The sequence below is a fragment of the Heterodontus francisci genome, chromosome 3 (genome assembly GCF_036365525.1).
Source record: "Heterodontus francisci isolate sHetFra1 chromosome 3, sHetFra1.hap1, whole genome shotgun sequence".
Taxonomy (NCBI): domain Eukaryota; kingdom Metazoa; phylum Chordata; class Chondrichthyes; order Heterodontiformes; family Heterodontidae; genus Heterodontus; species Heterodontus francisci.
In genome coordinates this window covers 203,174,402-203,198,205 of record NC_090373.1, presented here as the reverse complement: position 1 = coordinate 203,198,205, position 23,804 = coordinate 203,174,402, and the positions used below count along the sequence as shown (strand labels likewise).

Genomic DNA, 23,804 nt, shown 5'->3' with positions numbered 1-23,804 from the left:
GAGTAACTGCTGTCAAGAAGTATCAGTAAATAGCTGGGTTAGTATATTAATGTTAGGGTGCTTGTGTAAATAGCTGGGTTACAGCGTCTCAACAACTGGCAGACTAAAAACGAGTAAAAAAATTAAATATTAATTAGAAGGAACAAGAGAGTAGCTGATGAGTATTTTTTTTGAGTAAGGTTTATTTTAACCAGTGACCTGTATTGATTATTAGTCGCATTATCAGTACAAGTAAGGTTTTATTATTAGTTCTAAGGTGTTATTGTATTGGTCATGTTTTTGTTAGCGGTAGCAAAGGGTCAACCAATAAATAAAGGAATGACAGGGGTGCTTCAGCCTCAAGAGTGCACCTCCTGTGCTATGTGGCAGTTCCAGGATACTTCCCGTATCCTGGGGAACCATTTGTGCAGGAAGTGTTATCGAGAGATACAGCACTGAAACAGGCCCTTTGGCCCACCGAGTCTGTGCCAACCAACAGCCACCCATTTATACTAATCCTACATTAGTCCCATATTCCCTACCACATCCCCACCATTCATCTACTACCTACCTACACTAGGAGCAATTTACAATGGCCAATTTACCTATCAACCTGCAGGTCTTTGGCTGTGGGAGGAAACCTGAACACCCATCAGAAACCCACGCAGTTACAGGGAGAACTTGCAAACTCCGCACAAGCAGTACCCAGAACCGAACCGGGGTCACTGGAGCTGTGAGGCTGCGGTGCCAACCACTGCGCCACCCACAATTGTTAATTGCAGTAGCTTGAGCTCTGGGCTTTGGAACTTGTGGGGCAGTTGGCGACACTGCGGTGCATTTATAAGGATGAGAGCGACATGGATAGCACATTTATAGATTTGGTCACCCTAGAGTTTAAGAGTATGCAGGGAATAGGTGATCACCAGGCAGTAAAAAAGAATCAGGCAGGTGGTGCAGGAGATCACTAAGTGCATCTCACTCTCCAACAGGTACTCCGTTCTGAGTACAAAGGAAAGTGATGCTTCACCTGGGGCGTGCAGCCAGAACCAAGTATATAGCACCACAGGTGGTTCAGATGCACAGGGGGTTACAGGAAAGACTGGAAGAGCCATAGTGATAGGTGATTCAATGGTCAGGGGACAAGACAGGCATTTCTATGGCCGCAGACGTGAATCCAAGATGGTGTGTTGCCTCCCTGGTGCCAGGGTCAAGGCTGTCACTGAGCGGCTGCAGAGCATTCTGAAGGGGGAAGGTGAACAGCCAGCAGTCGTGGTTCACATCGGAACCAATGACATAGGTAGAAAGGAAGATGTAGTCCTGCAGTCAGAATTAGAGGAGCTAGGTACGAAATTAGCAAGCAGGACTTCAAAAGTAGTAATCTCCGGATTACTCCCAGTGCCACGCGCAAGTGCATATGGAAATGGAAGGATAAGATAGATGAATGCATGGCTGGAAACATGGTGCAGGAAGGAGGGCTTTAGAATCCAGGGACATTGGGACCGGCTCTGGGGGAGATGGGACCTAAACAGGCCAGATGGGTTGCACCTGAACAGAGCTGGGACTGAATTCCGTGTGGGATGTTTTGCTAGTGCTGTTGGGAAGGGTAGTTTAGCAAGGGGATGGAGACTGAGGGTAGACTCAGTTGGGCCAAAATCAGAAATGAACATGGAAGGTGGCAAATTAATGGATGAGTCTGTAAGACAGAGGAAACGAGGGTTAGAAAATAAAAAAAATGAGTTTGGCTGTACTCAAGGGTATCTATTTCAATACAAGGTGTATAGCAAATAAAGCAGATGAGCTGAGGGCACAGATAGACATGTGGCAGTATGATATCATAACTATTACAGAAACATGGCTTAAGGAGAGGCTGGTTACAGGGTTTTCAGACTTGATAGGGAGGGGAATAAGAAAGGAGGGGGAGTGGCAATTTTAGTCAAGGAAACTATTACAGCTGCGAGGAGGGATGGTATGTTGGAAGGTTCATCAAATGAGGCCATATGGATTGAGCTAAGGAACAAAAAAGGGGCAATTACACTGCTGGGAATGTACTATAGACCCCCAAACAGTCAGAGGGAGATCGAAGAGCAGATATATAGGCAAATATTTGAGAAGTGCCAGAACAATAGGGCGGTAATAGTAGGGGATTTTAATTACCCCAGTATTAACTGGGATAGTTTTAGTGTGAAAGGAATTGAGGGAGCAGAATTCTTGAGGTGCATTCAGGAGAACTTTTTTGCCCAGTATGTAGCAAGTCCAACAAGAGAGGGTGCAGTTTTAAACGTAGTTTTAGGAAATGAAGCTGGGCAGGTGGAAGGGGTGGCAGTGAGAGAGCATTTTGGTGGATCATAATTCAGTCAGTTTTAACATAATTATGGAAAAGGACAGAGATAGAACAGGAGTTACAGTTCTCAATTGGGGAAAGGCCAATTTTACTAAACTGAGGAGTGATTTAGCGAAAGTGGACTGGAAACAGCTACTTGAAGGTAAATCAGTGTCAGAGTAGTGGGAAGCATTCAAAGGGGAGATTCAAGGGGTTCAGAGTAAACATGTTTCCACAAAGAAAATGGGTGACATGGCCAAATCTAGAGTCCCATGGAGGTCAAGGAGCTGACAGAGTAAGATAAGACAGAAAAGGAAAGCTTATGTCCGACACCGAGAACTCAATACTACAGAAAGCCGAGAGGAGTATAGAAAGTGGAGGGGTGAAATCAAAAAGGAAATTAGGAAAGCAAAGAGAGGGCATGAAAGTCTATTGGCAAGCAAAATCAAGGTGAACCCAAAGATGTTTTAACAATACATTAAGAGTAAAAGGATAACTAAGGAGAGAGTAGTGCCCAAAAAAGGCCAAAAAAGTAACCTATGTGTAAGGGTGGAAGATGTTCGCATGGTTCTTAATGAATACTTTGCTTCTGTCTTCACAAAAGAGGGGGATGATGCAGATATTGTAGTTCAGGAGGAGGGGTATGAAGTATTGGATGTGAAAAACAAAGGGAGAGAGGAAATATTAATGGGATTAGCATCCTTGAATAAAAACAAGAAATGCTGGAACCACTCAGCAGGTCTGGCAGCATCTGTGGAAAGAGAAGCAGAGTTAACGTTTCGGGTCAGTGACCCTTCTTCGGAACTGACAAATATTAGAAAAGTCACAGATTATAAGCAAGTGAGGTGGGGGTGGGGCAAGAGATAACAAAGGAGAAGGTGTAGATTGGACCAGGCCACATAGCTGACCAAAAGGACACCGAGCAAAGGCAAACAATATGTTAATGGTGTGTTGAAAGACAAAGCATTAGTACAGATTAGGTGTAAATACACTGAATATTGAACAGCAGCAAGTGCAAACCTGAAAAAAAAACCTTAGCATCCTTGAAAGTTGATAAATCACCAGGGCCAGATGAGGCTGTTAAAAAAAGCAGGAGAGGAAATAGCAGACCATCATTTTCCAGTCCTCACTGGATACAGGTGTGCTGCCGGAGGATTGGAGAACTGCTAACATTGTACCTCTGTTTAAAAAGGGAGCGAAGGATAGACTGAATAATTATAGACCAGTCAGTCTAACCTCAGTAGTGGGAAAATTATTGGAATCTATTCTGAGAGACAGGATAAACTGTCACTTAGAAAGACACAGGTCAATCAAGGATAGTCAGCATGGATCTGTTGAGAAGATCGTGTTTAATCAACTTGATCAAATTTTTTGAAGAAGTAACCAGGAAGATAGATGAGGGTAGTGTAGTTGATGTGGTCTATATAAATTTTAGAAAGGCTTTTGGCAACGTCCCACATGGCAGACCAGTTAAAAAAATAAAATCCCATGGGATCCAAGGAAATGCAGCAAGGTGGATACAAAATTGCCTCAGTGGCAGGAAACAAAGGGTAATTGTTGATGGGTGTTTTGGGGACTGGAGGGCTGTTCCCAGTGGCATTCCGCAGGGCTCAGTACTGGGTCCCCTGCTTTTTGTTGTATATATTAACGATTTGGATGTAAATCTAGGGGGCATGATCAGGATGTTTGCGGATGACACAAATATTGGCCTGTTGTGGATAACGAGGCGGATAGCTATAGGCTGCAGGAAGATATTGATGGTCTGGTCAGATGGGCAGAAAAGTGGCAAATGGAATTCAACCTGGAAAAGTGTGAGGTGATGCATTTGTGGAGGTCAAACAAGGCAAAGGAATACACGATTAATGGGAAAATACTGATAAGTGTAGAGGAAGTGTAAAGGACCTTGGAGTGAATGTGCACAGATCCCTGAAGGTAGCAGGACAGGTCAATAAGATGGTAAAGAAGGCATATGGAATCCTTACCTTTATTAGCTGAGGTATAGAATATAAGAGCAGGGAGTTTATGCTGGAACTGTATAACTCATTGGTTAGGCCACAACTTGAATACTGTGTGCAGTTCTGGCCACCTCATTACAGAAAGGATGTTAATTGCACTAGAGAGGGTACAGAGGAAGTTTATGAGGATATTGCCAGGACTGGCAAAATGCAGCTATGATGAAAGATTGGATAGGCTGGGGTTGTTCTCCTTGGAACAGAGAAGGCTGAGGGGAGATCTGATTGAAATGTACAAAATTTTGAGGGGCCTGGATAGAGCGGAGGTGAAGAGTCTATTCACTTTAGATGAGGGGGCAGAGATTTAAAGTGCTTGGTAGAAAAATTAGAGGGGAGATGAGGATAATCTTTTTCAGCCAGAGGGTTTGGAACTCACTGCCTGAAAGGGTAGTTGAGGCAGAAGCCCTCAACTCATTCAAAACGAGTCAGGATATGCACCTTAAGTGCCGTAATCTGCAGGGCTATGGACCAAATGCTGGAATGTGAGATTAGAATTGGTGGATCATTTTTCAGCTGGCACAGACACGATGGGCCAAGTGGCCTCTTTCTCTGCCTTAAATTTTCTATGATTTCTATGATTCTAACCAGTATTGAACTATACCTTTACTACATGTGTTATGCGATCCTCGACATTGGAAATAAAATCATGACTTTGTCAATGCATGGTGTAATACCAGCCTTTCTAAGAAAAGTCAATGTGAATCGTAAGTTAGCAACTGTCCAGAACATCTTAAAAAGTCAAACTTATATCTAAAGTAAGCATCTTTCATTGCTTGGTTATACTTTACAGCAAATAGACTTTTCTACAAATAAAACTTATATTCTGCTAAAATTACGATTTGCAGTTATCCCTTCGGGCGGGCAAAGCTATATGATATCCATCTGACTAGAAACAAACACTTGCTAGACAGTAATAAATTCAGAAAGTGCTGGAAAAACTCAGCAGGTCTGGCTGCATTTGTGGAGAGAGAAGCAGAGATAACGTTTCAGGTCAGTGACATTTCATCAGAGCTGGATGAAAGGTTCTGCTGAAAGGTCACTGACCTGAAACATGAACTCGGCTCCTCTCTCCACAGATGCTGCCAGACCTGCTGAGTTTTTCCAGCACTTTCTGTTTATATTTCAGATTTCCAGCATCTGCAGTATTTTGCTTTTGTGACTTGTTAAATAGCACTCACTCTACACTCTTCCATTGCTTACGATCTATGCTGATCCCTTACACAATTTCTTATATGTAATGCCTAAACATCATGCATTCTCTGATTTCAATGTGTAATAATCGACTTGCTATCACAAAAAGGATGGGCTATAGAGTATTTAACAATAATTTATGAACAGAAATATATCATCTTACCTGAGACAAAAGAAAAACAGGAGAGACACTGGCCAGGATTTTGTGAGGCCCCCTGAGGTGGGATCGGAGGCAGCGGGGGAGCATGGAGTATTGCAACGGATGGTGGGGGAGTGGGGAGGACTGGTGGTGGGACAGAGGGCCTGTTACCCAGCGATCTTCCCAGGGGCAGGTTAGGCAGACGGTGGCCTACTGGAGCAATCAAAGGCTCTTCCCGCCGCCACTATGATCTTACCCACAGTTGGGGGGGAGTGTGGGGGTGGGTGAGGCTTCACTGCATGGGGAGGATGCCCTGTAAGACGAGGCACCCTCCCTGCAGGCTTGGGAGTGTGTCCCTCCTCTGTGGACAATTTGTGGCCCATGGAGGATCCCCACCAGGAACACCAGGGGCGGCACAGTGGCGCAGTGGTTAGCACCGCAGCCTCACAGCTCCAGTGACCCGGGTTCAATTCCGGGTACTGCCTGTGTGGAGTTTGCAAGTTCTCCCTGTGTCTGCGTGGGTTTCCTCCGGGTGCTCCGGTTTCCTCCCACATGCCAAAGACTTGCAGGTTGATAGGTAAATTGGCCATTAGCAATTGCCCCTAGTATAGGTAGGTGGTAGGGAAATATAGGGACAGGTGGGGATGAGGTAGGAATATGGAATTAGTGTAGTGTAAATGGGTGGTTGATGGTCGGCACAGACTCGGTGGTCCGAAGGGCCTGTTTCAGTGCTGTATCTCTAAACTAAACTAAACTGAACATTATCCCCTGGGGATACCCACCTCCCAGCCTGCAAGACCGACCCCTATCACCCCGCCCCTTGCGAGGGCCTTCCGGACTGGCCATGGCAACCTCGCCTCACCTACCTCTGTTCTAGGGTTCCAGCGCTGGGCCTGAGTCCGAGGCCTCTGCAGTATCAAAAGTGGCCACCGTTCCCGTTGATGCTGCCGATACTGCTGAGCTGCCGGCCCTCTGATTGGCTGGCAGCCCTTGGAGGTGGCATCCCCGTCTCTTTAAAGGATCCCACCTCCTAAAAGTTTGATTCAAAAAGATCAGACGCTCCAGGGGGGCACGACAAAAGTTGATAAAGTTGCGACTTCAGGCGCAGTTTATCCCTCTGCTAGGCAGACTGGTTCATTGTCTCTCTGGGGATATTTGGTTGTGAATTGACCTTTAAGGGCAAAAGCTAACAGAAGGTGTATTTACAACCAGTTACATATAAAACACATTATGTTGAATAACCAAAGTGATATATAAAGAAAAATAAAACAAAATGGGGGGAGGGGTTGATTTCCTGGGGACCTCACGCCTTTAACAAATCCATGTTGGCTGTCAATTAGTAACCTATGTTCTTCCAAATGACAATTAATTTTGTCCCGAACTATCGCCTCTTGAAGTTTCCCCACCACTGATGTTAAGCTGATTCGCCTATAATTATTGGATTTAATCCTCTCACCCTTTTTTGACAATGGTGTAACATTTGCAATCCTCCAGTCCTCTGGTACCACTCTCATTTCCAAGGAGGATTGAAAGATTGTAGCAACCTAGGGCACATCCCATCTTTTGTACTGCCAACCTTTTAAATTCCTGCGCTGCGTTTATCTTTATTATAAACAATTTCTCTACCCCTCATCCTTTACTGTGACATTGGGCAGCATTCTTATCTTTTGTGAAGACAGATGCAAAATACTCATTTAGTATCTCAGCCAGCCCCTCTGCCTCCACGTGAAGATTTCTTTCTTTTGATCCATAATCAGCCCCACCCTTCCTTTGCCTATCCTTTTACCTGTTGTATGTTTATACAAGACTTCATTGTTCCCTTTTGTGTCATCTACTAATCATTTCTCACTTTCTTTGCACCTCTTAATTACCTTTTCAGTTCTCCTCCATATTTTCTGTATTCTGCTTGATTCTCCACTATATTTGGAACCTGACATTTATTATAACCTTTCTTTTTTGTTTCATTTTCATTTCAATTTCTTTAGTCATCCAAAAAGCTGTAGCTTTGGATGCTCCTCCTTTCTCTGTCATAACCATGTGTTTGGCCTGCATGCATACTATCTCCTCCTTGAAGGTTTTCTGTTGCTGATCGACTATATTACCTGATAATCTTTGTTTTCACTCCACCCAGGTCGTAAATAGTGAGGAGGAAAGCCTTAGATTACAGGACGATATAGATGGGCTGGTAAGATGGGCAGAGCTATGGCAAATGGAATTTAATCCTGAGAAGTGTGAGGTGATGCATTTTAGGAGGACTAACAAGGCAAGGGAATATACAATAGATGGTAGGACCCTAGGAACTACAGAGGGTCAGAGGGATCTTGGTGTACTTGTCCATAGATTACTGAAGGCAGCAACACAGGTAGATAAGGTGGTTAGGAAAGCATATGGGATACTTGCCTTTATTAGTCGAGGCATAGAATATAAGAGCAGGGAGGTTATGATGGAGCTGTATAAAACGCTATTTAGGCCACAGCTGGAGTACTGTGTACAGTTCTGGTCACCACACTATAGGAAGGATGTGATTGCACTGGAGAGGGTGCAAAGGAGATTCACCAGGATGTTGCCTGGGCTGGAGCATTTCAGCTATGAAGAGAGACTGAAAAGGCTAGGGTTGCTTTCCTTAGAAAAGAGAAGGATGAGGGGGACCTGATTGAGGTATACAAAATTATGAGGGGCATTGATAGGTTAGATAGGAAGAAACTTTTTCCCTTCGCGGAGGTGTAAATAACCAGGTGGTATAGATTTAAGGTAAGGTGTAGGAGCTTTAGAGGGGATATGAGGAAAATTTTTTCCACCCAGAAGGTGGTTGGAATCTGGAACACACTACCTGAAAAGGTGGTAGAGGCAGAAACCCTCACAACATTTAAGAAATATTTCGATGATGCACTTTAAACGCCATAGCATACAAGGCTACGGGCCAAGTGCTGGAAAATGGGATTAGAATAGATAGGTGCTTGATGGCCAGCACAGACACGATAGGCCAAAGGACCTGTTTCTGTGCTGTAAAACTCTATGACTCTACGACTAAAATCCTTTTCAACTCATTGAAATAATCCCTCTTCCGATTGAGTACCTTCATGTTTGATTGCCCCTTAGTTCCTAACTATTCTAAACCTAGTAATAATTGCTCACTAATACAAAAGCAAAATACTGTAAAAGCTGGAAATTTGAAATAAAAACAGAAAATGCTGGAAATACTCAGCAGATCTGGCAGTGTCTGTGGAGAGAGAAGCAGAGTATACATTGCAGGTCGATGACCTTTCATTAGGAACATTATGTGAATGGACAAAAAAAATCATGGGCTGGCAGTCACAGAAGAAAAAAATAACAGGGGATTCCTGCTCCTCTCTGCTTTTATTCCTGCCATACAACTGGCCACCCATTTCTTCTACCCCTGACTCCTCTCTGCCTGTGGGGTGGCCATTTCCTGGAACTTAAATTCCATGAATCGTTCCTCCTTCTGTACGGTGCACAATGTGATCCATTCAAACTCAGGCTCAGTGCTTTTATGCTCCAACAATATAGAATCACAGAATCGTTACAGTGCAGAAGGGGGCCATTCGGCCCATCATTTTTGCACTAGCTCTCCGAAAGAGCATTTCCCTCAGTTTCATTCCCCTGCCTTCTCCCCATAACCCTGCACATTCTTCCTTTTCATATAACTATCTAATTCCCTTTTGAATGCTTCAATTGAACCTGCCTCCACCACGTTCTCAGGGAGCGCATTCCAGACCTTAACTACTCTCTGCGGGCAAAAGTTTTTCCTCATGTCACTTTTGCTTCTCTTCCCAAATACTTTAAATCTGTGCCCTCTCTATCTACTCTGTCCAGGCCCCTCATGATTTTGAATACCTCTATCAAATCACCTCTCAGCCTTCCCTTCTCCAAGGAAAATAGTCCTAACTTCTCCAATCTATCTTCATAACTGAAATTCCTCATTCCTGGAACCATTCTCGTCAATCTTTTCTGTACTCTCTCCAATGCCACCATGTCTTTCCTTAAGTGCGGCACCCAGAATTGGGCGCAATACTCCAGCTGAGGCCGAACTAGTGTCTTATACAAGTCCAACCTAACTTCCTTGCTCTTCTACTCTATGCCCCTATTATTAAAGCCCAGGATACTGTATGCTTTATTGACTGCTCTCTCAAAATGTCCTGCCACCTTCAATGACTTATGCACATACACACCTAGATCCCTCTGCTCCTGCACCCCATTTAGAATTGTACCCATTATTCGATATTATATCTCCATGTTCTTCCCAGCAAAATGAATCACTTCACATTTCTCTGCATTGAACTTCATCTGTCACCAGTCTGCCCATTCCACCAACGTTTGAAGTTCCACAATATCCTCCTCACAGTTCACAATGCTTCCAAATTTCGTATCATCTGCAAACTTTGAAATTATGCCCTGTACATCAAGGTCTAGGTCATTAATCTATCTCACGAAAAGCAAGGGTCCCAACACTGATCCCTGGGGAACTCCACTACAAACATTCCTCGAGCCCGAAAAACATCCATTAATCACTGCACTTCGTTTCCTGTCACTCAGCCAATTTCATATCCATGTTGCTACTTTTATTCCATGAGCTACAAGTTTGCTCATAAGTCTGTTTTGTGGCACTGTATCAAATGCCTTTTGAAAGTCCATGTACGCCACATCAACAGCATTTCCCTCATCGACCTCCTCAAAACACTCCAACAAGTTAAACATGATTTTCCCTTAAGAAATCCATGCTGGCTTTCCTCAATTAGCTCGCATTTGTCCATGTGACTATTGATTTTGTCCCAGATTATTTTTTCTAGCAGTTTTCCCACCACTGAAGTTAAACTGACTGGCTTGTAGTTGCTGGGCTTACCTTTACACCCTTTTTTAAACAAGAGTGTAACGTTTGCAATTTTCCAGTCCTCTGGCACCACCTCTGAACAAAAAACAAAGAACAAAAATAATTACAGCACAGGAACAGGCCCTTCGGCCCTCCAAGCCTGCGCCGATCCAGATCCTCTCTCTAAACATGTCGCCTATTTTCTAAGGTTCTGTATCTCTTTTCTTCCTGCCCATTCATGTATCTGTCTAGATACATCTTAAAAGACTCCATCGTGCCCGCATCTACCACCTCCGCTGGCAATGCGTTCCAGGTGCCCACCACCCTCTGCGTAAAGAACTTTCCACGCATATCCCCCCTAAACTTTTCCCCTTTCACTTTGAACTCGTGTCCTCTAGTAATTGAAACCCCCACTCTGGGAAAAAGCCTCTTGCTATCCACCCTGTCTATACCTCTCATGATTTTGTACACCTCAATCAGGTCCCCCCTCAACCTCCGTCTTTCTAATGAAAATAATCCTAATCTGCTCAACCTCTCTTCATAGCTAGCGCCCTCCATACCAGGCAACATCCTGGTGAATCTCCTCTGCACCCTCTCCAAAGCATCCACATCCTTTTGATAATGTGGCGACCAGAACTGTACGCAGTATTCCAAATGTGGCCGAACCAAAGTCCTATACAACTGTAACATGACCTGCCAACTCTTGTACTCAATGCCCCGCCCGATGAAGGAAAGCATGCCGTATGCCTTCTTGACCACTCTATTTACCTGCGTTGCCACCTTCAGGGAACAGTGGACCTGAACACCCAAATCTCTCTGGACATCAATTTTCCCCAGGACTTTTCCATTTACTGTATAGTTCACTCTTGAATTGGATCTTCCAAAATGCATCACCTCGCATTTACCCTGATTGAACTCCATCTGCCATTTCTCTGCCCAACTCTCCAATCTATCTATATTCTGCTGTATTCTCTGACAGTCCCCTTCACTATCTGCTACTCCACCAATCTTAGTGTCGTCTGCAAACTTGCTAATCAGTCCACCTATACTTTCCTCCAAATCATTAATGTATATCACAAACAACAGTGGTCCCAGCACGGATCCCTGTGGAACACCACTGGTCACACGTCTCCATTTTGAGAAACTCCCTTCTACTGCTACTCTCTGTCTCCTGTTGCCCAGCCAGTTCTTTATCCATCTAGCGAGTACACCTTGGACCCCAAGCGCCTTCACTTTCTCCATCAGCCTGCCATGGGGAACCTTATCAAACGCCTTACTGAAGTCCATGTATATGACATCGACAGCCCTTCCCTCATCAATCAACTTTGTCACTTCCTCAAAGAATTCTATTAAGTTGGTAAGACATGACCTTCCCTGCACAAAACCATGTTGCCTATCACTGATGAGCCCATTTTCTTCCAAATGGGAATAGATCCTATCCCTCAGTATCTTCTCCAGCAGCTTCCCTACCACTGACGTCAGGCTCACCGGTCTATAATTACTTGGATTATCCCTGCTACCCTTCTTAAACAAGGGGACAACATTAGCAATTCTCCAGTCCTCCGGGACCTCACCCGTGTTTAAGGATGCTGCAAAGATATCTGTTAAGGCCCCAGCTATTTCCTCTCTCGCTTCCCTCAGTAACCTGGGATAGATCCTATCCGGACCTGGGGACTTGTCCACCTTAATGCCCTTTAGAATACCCAACACTTCCTCCCTCCTTATGCCGACTTGACCTAGAGTAATCAAACATCTGTTCCTAACCTCAACATCCGTCATGTCCCTCTCCTCAGTGAATACCGATGCAAAGTACTCGTTTAGAATCTCACCCATTTTCTCTGAGTCCAAGCATAACATTCCTCCTTTGTCCTTTAGTGGGCCAATCCTTTCTCTAGTTACCCTCTTTCTCCTTATATATGAATAAAAGGCTTTGGGATTTGAGTCCCAAAAGGCTTTGAGTCGAAGGAAGACTGAAAAAATTATGGCCAGTGCCTCTGCAATTTTCACCCTCATTTCATTCAGTATCTTTGGATGCATCCCATCTGGTCCTGGTGTTTTATCCACTTTAAGTACAGACAGCCTATCTAACATTTCCTCTCTATCGATTTTAAACCCTTCTAGTGCCCGACTTACCTCCTCTTTCAACATTGCCTGGGTTGCATCTTTTTCCTTGGTAAAGACAGATGCAAAGTATTTATTTAATACCTCCGCTATGCCCTCTGCCCCCATATGTAAATCCCCTTTCTGGTCCATAATCGGCTCCACTCCTCCTTTTACCACCCTTTTACTATTTATATGCCGATAGAAAACTTTGAGATTTCCTTTAATGCAAGCTGCCAGTCTCTTTTTATGCTCTCTCATTGTTTCTCTTATTTGCTTTTTCACTTCCCATCTGCCTCTTCTATATTCAGCCTGGTTCTCAATAGCATTTTCTACCTGACATCTGTGATGAGCACACTTTTTCTTTTTAGAACATTACAGCGCAGTACAGGCCCTTCGGCCCTCGATGTTGCGCTGACCTGTGAAACCATCTGACCTACACTATTCCATTTTCATCCATATGTCTATCCAATGACCACTTAAATGCCCTTAAAGTTGGCGAATCTACTACTGCTGCAGGCAGGGCGTTCCACGCCCCTACTACTCTCTGAGTAAAGAAACTACCTCTCACATCTGTCCTATATCTATCACCCCTCAACTTGAAGCTATGTCCCCTCGTGTTTGCCATCACCATCCGAGGAAAAAGACGCTCACTATCCACCCTATCTAACCCTCTGATTATTTTATATGTCTCTATTAAGTCACCTCTCCTCCTCCTTCTCTCCAACGAAAACAACCTCAAGTCCCTCAGCCTTTCCTCGTAAGACCTTCCCTCCATACCAGGCAACATCCTAGTAAATCTCCTCTGCACCCTTTCCATAGCTTCCACATCCTTCCGATAATGCGGTGACCAGAACTGCACGCAATACTCCAGGTGCGGTCTCACCAGAGTTTTGTACAGCTGCAGCATGACCTCGTGGCTCCGAAACTCGATCCCCCTACTAATAAAAGCTAACACACCATACGCCTTCTTAACAGCCCTATTAACCTGGGTAGCAACCTTCAGGGATTTATGCACCTGGACACCAAGATCTCTCTGTTCATCTACACTACCAAGAATCTTCCCATTAGCCCAGTACTCTGCATTCCTGTTACTCCTTCCAAAGTGAATCACCTCACACTTTTCCGCATTAAACTCCATTTGCCATCTCTCAGCCCAGCTCTGCAGCCTATCTATGTCCCTCTGTACCCTACAACATCCTTCGGCACTATCCACAACTCCACCGACCTTAGTGTCATCTGCAAATTTACTAACCCACCCTTCTACACCCTCATCCAGGTCATTTATAAAAATGACAAACAGCAGTGGCCCCAAAACAGATCCTTGCGGTACACCACTAGTAACTAAACTCCAGGATGAACATTTGCCATCAACCACCACCCTCTGTCTTCTTTCAGCTAGCCAATTTCTGATCCAAAGCTCTAAATCACCTTCAACCCCATACTTCCGAATTTTCTGCAATAGCCTACCGTGGGGAACCTTATCAAACGCCTTACTGAAATCCATATACACCACATCCACTGCTTTACCCTCATCCACCTGTTTGGTCACCTTCTCGAAAAACTCAATAAGGTTTGTGAGGCACGACCTACCCGTCACAAAACCGTGCTGACTATCGCTAATGAACTTATTCTTTTCAAGATGATTATAAATCCTGTCTCTTATAACCTTTTCCAACATTTTACCCACAACCGAAGTAAGGCTCACAGGTCTATAATTACCAGGGCTGTCTCTACTCCCCTTCTTGAACAAGAGGACAACATTTGCTATCCTCCAGTCTTCCGGCACTATTCCTGTCGACAATGACGACATAAAGATCAAGGACAAAGGCTCTGCAATCTCCTCCCTAGCTTCCCAGAGAATCCTAGGAGAAATCCCATCTGGCCCAGGGGACTTATCTATTTTCACACTTTCCAAAATTGATAACACCTCCTCCTTGTGAACCTCAATCCCATCTAGCCTAGTAGCCTGAATCTCAGTATTGTCAACAACATTTTCTTTCTCTACTGTAAATACTGACGCAAAATATTCATTTAACACTTCCCCTATCTCCTCTGATTCCACACACAACTTCCCACTACTATCCTTAATTGGCCCTAATCTAACTCTATTCATTCTTTTATTCCTGATATACCTATAGAAAGCCTTCGGGTTTTCCCTGATCCTATCCACCAATGACTTCTCGTGTCCTCTCTTTGCTCTTCTTAGCTCTCCCTTTAGATCCTTCCTGGCTAGCTTGTAGCTCTCAAGCGCCCTAACTGAGCCTTCACGTCTCATCCTAACATAAGCCGCCTTCTTCCTCTTGACAAGCGCTTCAACTTCTTCAGTAAACCACGGCTCCCTCGCTCGACAACTTCCTCCCTGCCTCACAGGTACATACTTATCAAGGACACACAGTAGCTGCTCCTTGAATAAGCTCCACATTTCGATTGTGCCCATCCCCTGCAGTTTCCTTCCCCATCCTATGCATCCTAAATCTTGCCTGATCGCATCATAATTTCCTTTCCCCCAGCTATAATTCTTGCCCTGCGGTATATACCTGTCCCTGCCCATCGCTAAGGTAAACCTAACCGAATTGTGATCACTATCACCAAAGTGCTCACCTGCATCTAAATCTAACACCTGGCCGGGTTCATTTCCCAGTACCAAATCCAATGTGGCATCGCCCCTGGTTGGCCTGTCTACATACTGTGTCAGAAAACCCTCCTGCACACACTGGACAAAAACTGACCCATCTAAAGTACTCGAACTATAGTATTTCCAGTCGATATTTGGAAAGTTAAAGTCCCCCATAACAACTACCCTGTTACTCTCGCCCCTGTCGAGAATCATCTTCGCTATCCTTTCCTCTACATCTCTGGAACTATTCGGAGGTCTATAAAAGACTCCCAACAGGGTAACCTCACCTCTCCTGTTTCTAACCTCGGCCCATGCTACCTCAGTAGACGAGTCCTCAAACGTCCTTTCTGTCGCTGTAATACTCTCCTTGATTAACAATGCCACACCCCACCTTCTTTTACCATCTTCTCTGTTCTTACTGAAACATCTAAATCCCGGAATCTGCAACATCCATTCCTGCCCCTGCTCTACCCATGTCTCCGAAATGGCCACTACATCGAGATCCCAGGTACCAACCCATGCTGCAAGCTCACCCACCTTATTCCGGATGCTCCTGGCGTTGAAGTAGACACACTTTAAACCAGGTTCTTGCTTGCCAGTGCCCTCTTGCGTCCTTGTAACCATATCCCTGACCTCACTACTCTCAACATCCTGTACACTGGCACTCCAATTTAGGTTCCCATTCCCCTGCTGAATGAGTTTAAACCCCCCCAAAGAGCACTAGCAAATCTCCCCCCCAGGATATTGGTACCCCTCTGGTTCAGGTGAAGACCATCCTGTTTGTAGAGGTCCCACCTACCCCAGAAAGAGCCCCAATTATCCAGGAAACCAAAACCCTCCCTCCTGCACCATCCCTGCAGCCACGTGTTCAACTCCTCTCTCTCCCTATTCCTCGCTTCGCTATCACGTGGCACGGGCAACAACCCAGAGATAACAACTCTGTTTGTTCTCGCTCTAAGCTTCCACCCTAGCTCCCTGAATTTCTGTCTTAAATCCCCATCTCTCTTCCTACCTATGTCGTTGGTGCCTATGTGGACCACGACTTGGGGCTGCTCCCCCTCCCCCTTCAGGATCCCAAAAACACGATCCGAGACATCACGAACCCTGGCACCTGGGAGGCAACATACCAACCGTGAGTATCTCTCGTTCCCACAGAACCTCCTATCTGTTCCCCTAACTATGGAGTCCCCAATGACTAATGTTCTGCTCCTCTTCCACCTTCCCTTCTGAGCAACAGGGACAGACTCTGTGCCAGATATCTGCACCCCATTGCTTACCCCTGGTAAGTCGTCCCCCGCAACAGTATCCAAAACGATATACCTGTTGTTGAGGGAAACGGCCACAGGGGATCCCTGCACTGCCTGCTGGTTCCCTTTCCTTCCCCTGACGGTAACCCATCTACCTACTTCTTTTACCTGAGGTGTGACTGCCTCCCTATAACTCCTGTCAATAATCCCCTCCGCCTCCCGAATTATCCGAAGTTCATCCAGCTCCAGCTCCAGTTCCCTAACGCGGTTCTCGAGGAGCTGGAGTTGGGTGCACTTCCCACAGATGCAGTCAGCAGGGACACTCTTGGCGACCCTTACCTCCCACATTCTGCAGGAGGTACATGCAACTGCCTTAACCTCCATTCCCACTATTCCAAATTCCCAACAAATCTACTGAAAAACCAAAAACAAAAAGTCAAAACTTGTTAGGTTAGCAATCCAACGGACAGAACTTTCTAAATAAAAAGCTTACCTTATCAACACACCAGAGTCCTTTTTTTTTGGTTAGAGGAGGAGGGTGGGTGGGAGACACTGCACGTGTAGTGTCTCGGTTACAGCCACCACACAAATATATACTTTTTACTTACCCAGCAGTCCCCTGGTCCTCCGAAAACAAAAGGGAATTCACTTTTAAACTGACACAGAAATTGACTTCACAGCTGTAAGCCCGTTCACGCACCTCCGTTACTATCAAAGCTGCAGTCACCGAAACTAAAAGAAAGAGATTTTAAACCACACAAATATATACTTTTTACTTACCCAGCAGTCCCCTGGTCCTCCGAAAACAAAAGGGAATTCATTTTTAAACTAAATCTTCTTTATCTTAATCTCTACCTCTTTTATCATCCAGGGAGCTCTGGATTTGTTTGCCCTACTTTTCCCCTTCGAGGGAACATGCCTTAACTGTGCCTGAACTATCTCTTCTTTGAAGGGAGCCCATTGTTCATCTACCGATTTTCCTGCCAGCTTTTGACTCCAATTTATTCGCCCCAGCTCCATTCTTACCTCATTGAAGTTGGCCTTCCTCCAGTTAATTATTCTTACCCTGGATTGCTCTTTGTCCTTTTCCATAGTCAGCCTAAACCTTATGATACAATGATCACGATCCCCTAAATGCTCTCCTACTGCTACTTGATCCACTTGGCCCACCTCATTCTAGGAACTCTTGCCCCTCACTGTCCTTTACACTACTATTGTCTCCGTTTATGTTTGGATAATTGAAGTCCCCCATTATCACTACCCTGTAATTTTTGCACCTCTCTGGAATTTCCTTGCAAATTTATTCCTCCACGTCCTTCCCACTAGCTGGTGGCCTATAGACAACACCGAGCAATCTAACTGCACCTTTTTTGTTCCTTAGCTCCAGCCAAATCGATTCTGTCCTCGACCCTCTGGGTCATCCTTTTTCTCCAGCACTGCAATGCTCTCCTTTATCGATACTGCCACCCGTCCCCCTTTTTCCCCTTTCCTATCTTTCCTGAACACCTTGTATTGCGGAATATTTAACACTCAGTCCTGCCCTTCCTTGTACCAGGTCTCTGTTATAGCCACAACAAGATATTTCCACACGGCAATCTACGCTGCACCTCACCAGTCTTACTAATCACACTCTGTGCATTCATATACATGCACATTAACCCTGATTCAGACTTTTTTACTTTCTCACTTACTCTGACCCCACCTAATAACTTACTATTCCCTGCTCTCGTGCTTTCCATCTTCCCCCAGTATTCTGTGCACCTTGGTATTCCTCTCTAATGCTTGCCCCTGGTTCCCACACCCCAGCCAATTTACCAGTTTTGATTCTCTCCAGTCTAAACTCCCTCTCAGGTTCTCATCCCCTGTCAATTTAGTTTAAACCCTCCCCAACAGCACTAGCAAATCTCCCTGTGAGGATATTCATCCCAGTCCTGCTAAAATGCAACCCGTCCATCTTGTACTGGGCCCACCTGCCCTAGAACTGGTCCCAATGTCTCAGACATCTGATGCCCTCCCTCCTACACCAGTTCTCCAGCCACGTGTTCTATCACTCAATTCTCCTATTCCTTTGGTCACTTGCACGTGGGACTGGGAGTAATCCTACAATTACTGCTTTTGAAGTCATGCTTTTTAATCTCTTTCCTAGCTCCCAAAAATCGGCTTTCAGGACCTCATTCCCCCTTCTTACCTATGTCATTGGTACCAATTTGGCCCACAAACTCTGGCTGTTCACCCTCCCCAGAAGAATGTTCTGCAGCCGCTCTGTGGCATCCTTGAGCCTGGCACCAGGGAGGCAACACACCATCCTGGAGTCACGTTTACTGCTGCAGAAACCCCTATCTGTTCCTCAAATTAATGAATCCCCTTTTGGCTACGGCTCTTCCAATCACCTTCCTCCCCTCCTGTGCAGCTGAGCCAACTATGGTGCCACAAACTTGGCTCTGACTGCACTCCTCTGGGGAACCATCACCCTCACCAGTAGCCAAAATGGAAAACCGATTAGCAAGTGAGATCATATCAAGGTTCTCTTAGACTGCCTGGTGGTCACCCATTCCCTATCTGCCTGCATGCTCCTAACCTGTGGTGTGACCACCTGCCTAACGTGCTATCCACATCATCCTCTGCCTCGCGGATGCACAACAGTGACTCCAGCTACCGCTCGAGTACCGCTCAAGCTTCTGAAACCACTTCCTGCAGATGTGACTGTCTCGGACACATGATGCGTCCATGTCTTCCAACATGCCACAGGCTGTACATTCCACTCAGCAGAGCTGCCCTACCATACCATAGCTTCACAAACTATTTAATGTAAGTAGAATAGCTTACCAGGTACTCACCAAACAGCTCCTTCCACTGCACCAAAGCAAGAACCAAATACTGGAGGGTTAAAAAAGTAGAAAAAAAGTGGAAAATGGAGCACCTCCTCCCACCTTCAACGAACACGCTACTCACCATACTCGAATCTCCACACTCAGCTTGCACTCCGTTTGCAGGCTGCACCTAGACCTAAAAGATCTATTTCTACCTTTTGAAGCTGAAATTGCAGAAACTAGATTTGACTGGTCAGCTACTTAACTAATCAGCTACTCTGCAGTAGAGCCTGTTAATACCTGCCTAAGACTGTAAGAAACATACTTTATTTTCTTAACCCTACTTTTCTTTCTTAACCCTACTTTAAACGAGAAGGTAAATCCCCATTAAATGCTAACTGCAGACCAGACTGTTACAAAGATAACAAACTTAAATCCCCACTCACCAAACTCGAATCTCCACACTCAGCTTGCAATCTGCACTCCGTTTTGAAGATTCATGGTATCACCCATGACTCCATGGTCGCATTCTTGCATCTGAGTCAGAGGTTGTGTATTTGAATCCCAGAGACTTGAGCTCAAAATTCCAGATTGATACTCCAGTACACTACTGAGGGAGTACTGCACTGTCTGAGGTACCATCTTTCAGATAAGGTTTTAAACCGAGGCCCCATCTGCCCTTTCAGGTGGATGTAAATTTTCACATGGCACTATTCAGAAGAAGAGCAGACAAGTTCCTCGCAGTGTCCTGGCCAATATTTAACCCTCAACCAACATTACAAACAAAAAACATTATCTCATGGCTGTTTGTGGGATGTTACTGGACACAAATTGACTGCCATGTTTCCTACATTACTGAAGTAACTTAAAAAAGAGCTTAATTAGCTGTTGAACACGTTTGTCTTTCCTGAAGTCATGAAAGACACAATATAAATGCAAGCTCTTAATTTTTATTTTTCTATGTATTTCTCCTGGAAAGCTTATAGATCCAGGAAAGCCCACATCATGCATGCCATACATATAATTGCATTTGTAGTTTTCAGTTTCTAAATCTAACTCTTATGCTTTAGTTTCTAAAAGTAAGTGTTATTTTTTGTTGGGAGGGGTTAATGCATTTTTCAAACATTCCTATGATAAAAAAGCTTAGCTACTCGTATTTCTAACTCTTGGCAATGCTGTATGCAAATTTCACATCTGTGATTCACTAAATCAAACAAATGCACATTGGCGAATCGAAGTGTTATGGAAACATCCCAGCATTCATCTACACTGAAATGCATCTATCCTCAAAAGTGAGGTTGATCTCACAAATTGCTTCAGGTCAGTTTGATGAGCAGACAGGTGGAAACCCTGTCCTGCCATATTTTTGGAAACAATGGCATTAGGGAAGAAAATCAAGACTATTTTACTAAAGGGGAACACTAACTAGTGGTCTGTACTAACTTTCATAGTCAAGTGGTTATAATTTCAATAAAATATATTCAAGCAGAATTAAATTTAACTAAAGACAATCTAAAAAGAATATGGATATCAGGTAATATGTATTTGACATTTCAGATATATATATATAGTATGACTCACAAATGTTTTATTATTTCTGAAATATGCTGTAGATATATGTACAATAACAAAAACAATTTTTGTGTCTACTTTTCAGATATCGACGAAGAACTCATATAACCCCCAAATCTTACCTTGCTTTTATAAACAGCTACAAATCTATTTACACAGAGAAACATGTAAACATCAATGACCTAGCAGAGCACATGCAAATGGGTAAGTACATTTCCATGGAAAAAATTGAATGTGTATGAAGCTGCATCATCTCAATTATAAAGACTATGATGTGTAAATTCTCTAGATTTGTTCTGGAATGTGGGCGATGCTGGATGCATTTAGTTTCTCTGAGAGGGTGCTGGTGGCCCTTCTTGAATTGTAGCAATTTGAAATTTCTTTATATATATGCTCCGTTTGTATAGCATGCATATATATGCTGATTTCAAATTCGAAGATATTGTTTTTTTTTAAACACATAGCTGCACAATCACTGACAATTGTAACTCTCAGCAACAGTTTCTCTGCTGTTGAGAGGTGAAAGCCTGTTTGTGCCTTGTGGACATTTCCAAGAACTGTGCTTTCTTCCTCCTTCAAATCAAATCTTACGAATAATTTGATAGTTTCCCAAAGTCTCATCTAGACTGGAGCAAGAATCAAGTAAAATTACCAGGACACCAAGGGTCCACTTTTCAATCGCAGTGCATGTTGGACAGGCAATAGATTGAATTGGGTGATCATATTTTCTAAACCAAATCTGGGGACACAGAGCTCGACACTCACCCACACCATCTTAGGCTGTGGAGTGTGCTGTGATCCAACTCGGCACAACTTGTGCGGCACAGTGGCGCAGTGGTTAGCACCGCAGCCTCACATCTCCAGCGACCCGGGTTCAATTTTGGGTACTGCCTGTGTGGAGTTTGCAAGTTCTCCCTGTGTCTGCGTGGGTTTCCTCCGGGTGCTCCGGTTTCCTCCCACATGCCAAAGACTTGTGGGTTGATCGGTTAATTGTCCATTATAAATTGCCCCTAGGATAGGTAGGTGGTAGGGAAATATAGGGACAGGTGGGGATGTGGTAGGGATATGGAATTAGTGTAGGATTAGTATAAAAAAAAATGGGTGGTTGATGGTCGGCACAGACTCGGTGGGCCGAAGGGCCTGTTTCAGTGCTGTATCTCTAAACTAAACTAAACAAAACTCCTGAGACATCCACATAGCTCAGCTCCAGCCAACATTCATTCGTCCAGCCACTTGTGACCCCCCCTCCCTATTACTTAGACATTTTGGCTCTGGGTCCATTTTCTCGTCAACTAATTTTCATCGGAAAATAGTGCCCAATCTGGCACTATCCGGGGATTTGGTGGGGTGGCAGTGTTGAGGGTGGGAGAGGGCGGAGCATGCACACTGTAGCCACAGCGCATAGTCTCTGCTTAAAGTCCCTCGGTTCATCCTTCTACAGAAGATTGCAATACTACCACCAATCAAATCCCCCCTTTGCACAGCTCCGTCTACTGTATTGACAGACTGCAAGGCAGTTCAGGGTCATATTGCTCCTGATTTGAACTTGCACAGGCATTAATAGTTAGAATATGCATTCAGGGATGAGTTTTGTGAACCGGGGACTTTTCTGCGGTCATTGTTTTGTCCGGGACACAGTTACTCATCCAGTGACTGTCCCTGGAAATTTAGGACTTATGGTCACCCTAAGTTAGAGCACTACTCACCAAGTGGCAATAGCAAGAGATCTGAACCATTTTTACGAGTCCTTATCTAAATTGACAAGCAATTCAGTGTTCCTGGGGAGGTGGAAAATCTGACGGCTCCTCCATGGAGCTGAGCTAGAAGTTAAACTTTGAAGAGTGGAAGGCAGCCATGGTGAGACAGGACTATTGAAAGTGGAAGCAGGTAAGAAGAGTTTTGTGGGGTTGTGGGGAGAACTGCTGTTGCTTCTGATCTCACAGCTACTACTGGCACCATGGTTTTTCCACAGTTTACAGAGCAGCCTGCAACAATCCTTTTAAGGGTGCTGATTTATGTACTTAAACAAGACTTTCACATGTTTTGGGTGGGACAGGTCATCCCTAATTCAAGGCTGCCTCAAAAATCAAGTCTGATGGACCTTGGCCAGTGAGCATTGGGATTTCAATTTTTCAAAAAAGTGTCTGCATATACGCCATCTTTTAGCATGAATGGGGTAGTAGGCAAATGAAAATTGCTCCCACTAAACTAAATATCAAAGAAATAAAGATATTTACAAGCAGATACAGCTACTGACAGGCCTAATCCTCTAATTCAGGTTACATCGCATGCGAGTACCCTCAGGAAAGTAAAAGTACTTGCAATAGAAAGCAAAATAATGTAAAAATATTTCATAAGTTGATGGGTATTTTTTGGCGCAGCAGGGGTGATGTTCATCTGATGCCATTGATAATGTTCCACGATTGTAGGTTTTGACTAAGGATCACACTCACACTGACATCAGGACCTGCCTTGAAGACAATCGCCTCTGTTAAGAAATGTATATAACAGTAACTCCTGACAGCTAAAGTCAACACAGTGACTTACCTGTGTGTGGAAAATATTGAAATGGTACAAATAGTACTTTTAAGCAGATATAACATAACACTCAGCAAACATTTATTCCAGTCAGAGGGAAGGACTCGAAGAGAACGATGAACCACCCATGGATAACAAAGGAAGTTAAGGAGAGTATTAAATCAAAAACAAAGGTGTACAATGCGGCGAAAACAAGTGGTAGGCCAGAGGACTGGGAAGTTTTTAGAAACCAGCAGTGGATGACTAAAAAACTAATAAAGAGGGAGAAAATTGATTATGAGAATAAATTGGCAAGAAATATAAAAACAAACAGTGAGAGCTTTTATGGGTATAGTAAAAGGAAGAGAGTAGCTAAAGTAAGTGTGGGACCCTTAGAGGATGTGACTGGGGAATTAATAACAGGGAAATGGCAGATAATTTAAACCAATATTTTGCATTGGTCTACACG

The 23,804-nt window shown here is 44.3% G+C and overlaps 1 protein-coding gene across 1 annotated transcript in view; it reads left to right on the top strand.

Annotated features, from left to right (window-relative positions):
- Positions 1-23,804, top strand: part of LOC137367180 (dynein axonemal heavy chain 8-like) — a 2,531,605-nt gene that overhangs the window by 1,820,017 nt on the left and 687,784 nt on the right. The window contains exon 138 of the mRNA XM_068028616.1: positions 20,904-21,022. Within this exon, the coding sequence (XP_067884717.1) occupies positions 20,904-21,022 (119 nt within the window). The remainder of the gene's footprint in view (positions 1-20,903; positions 21,023-23,804) is intronic.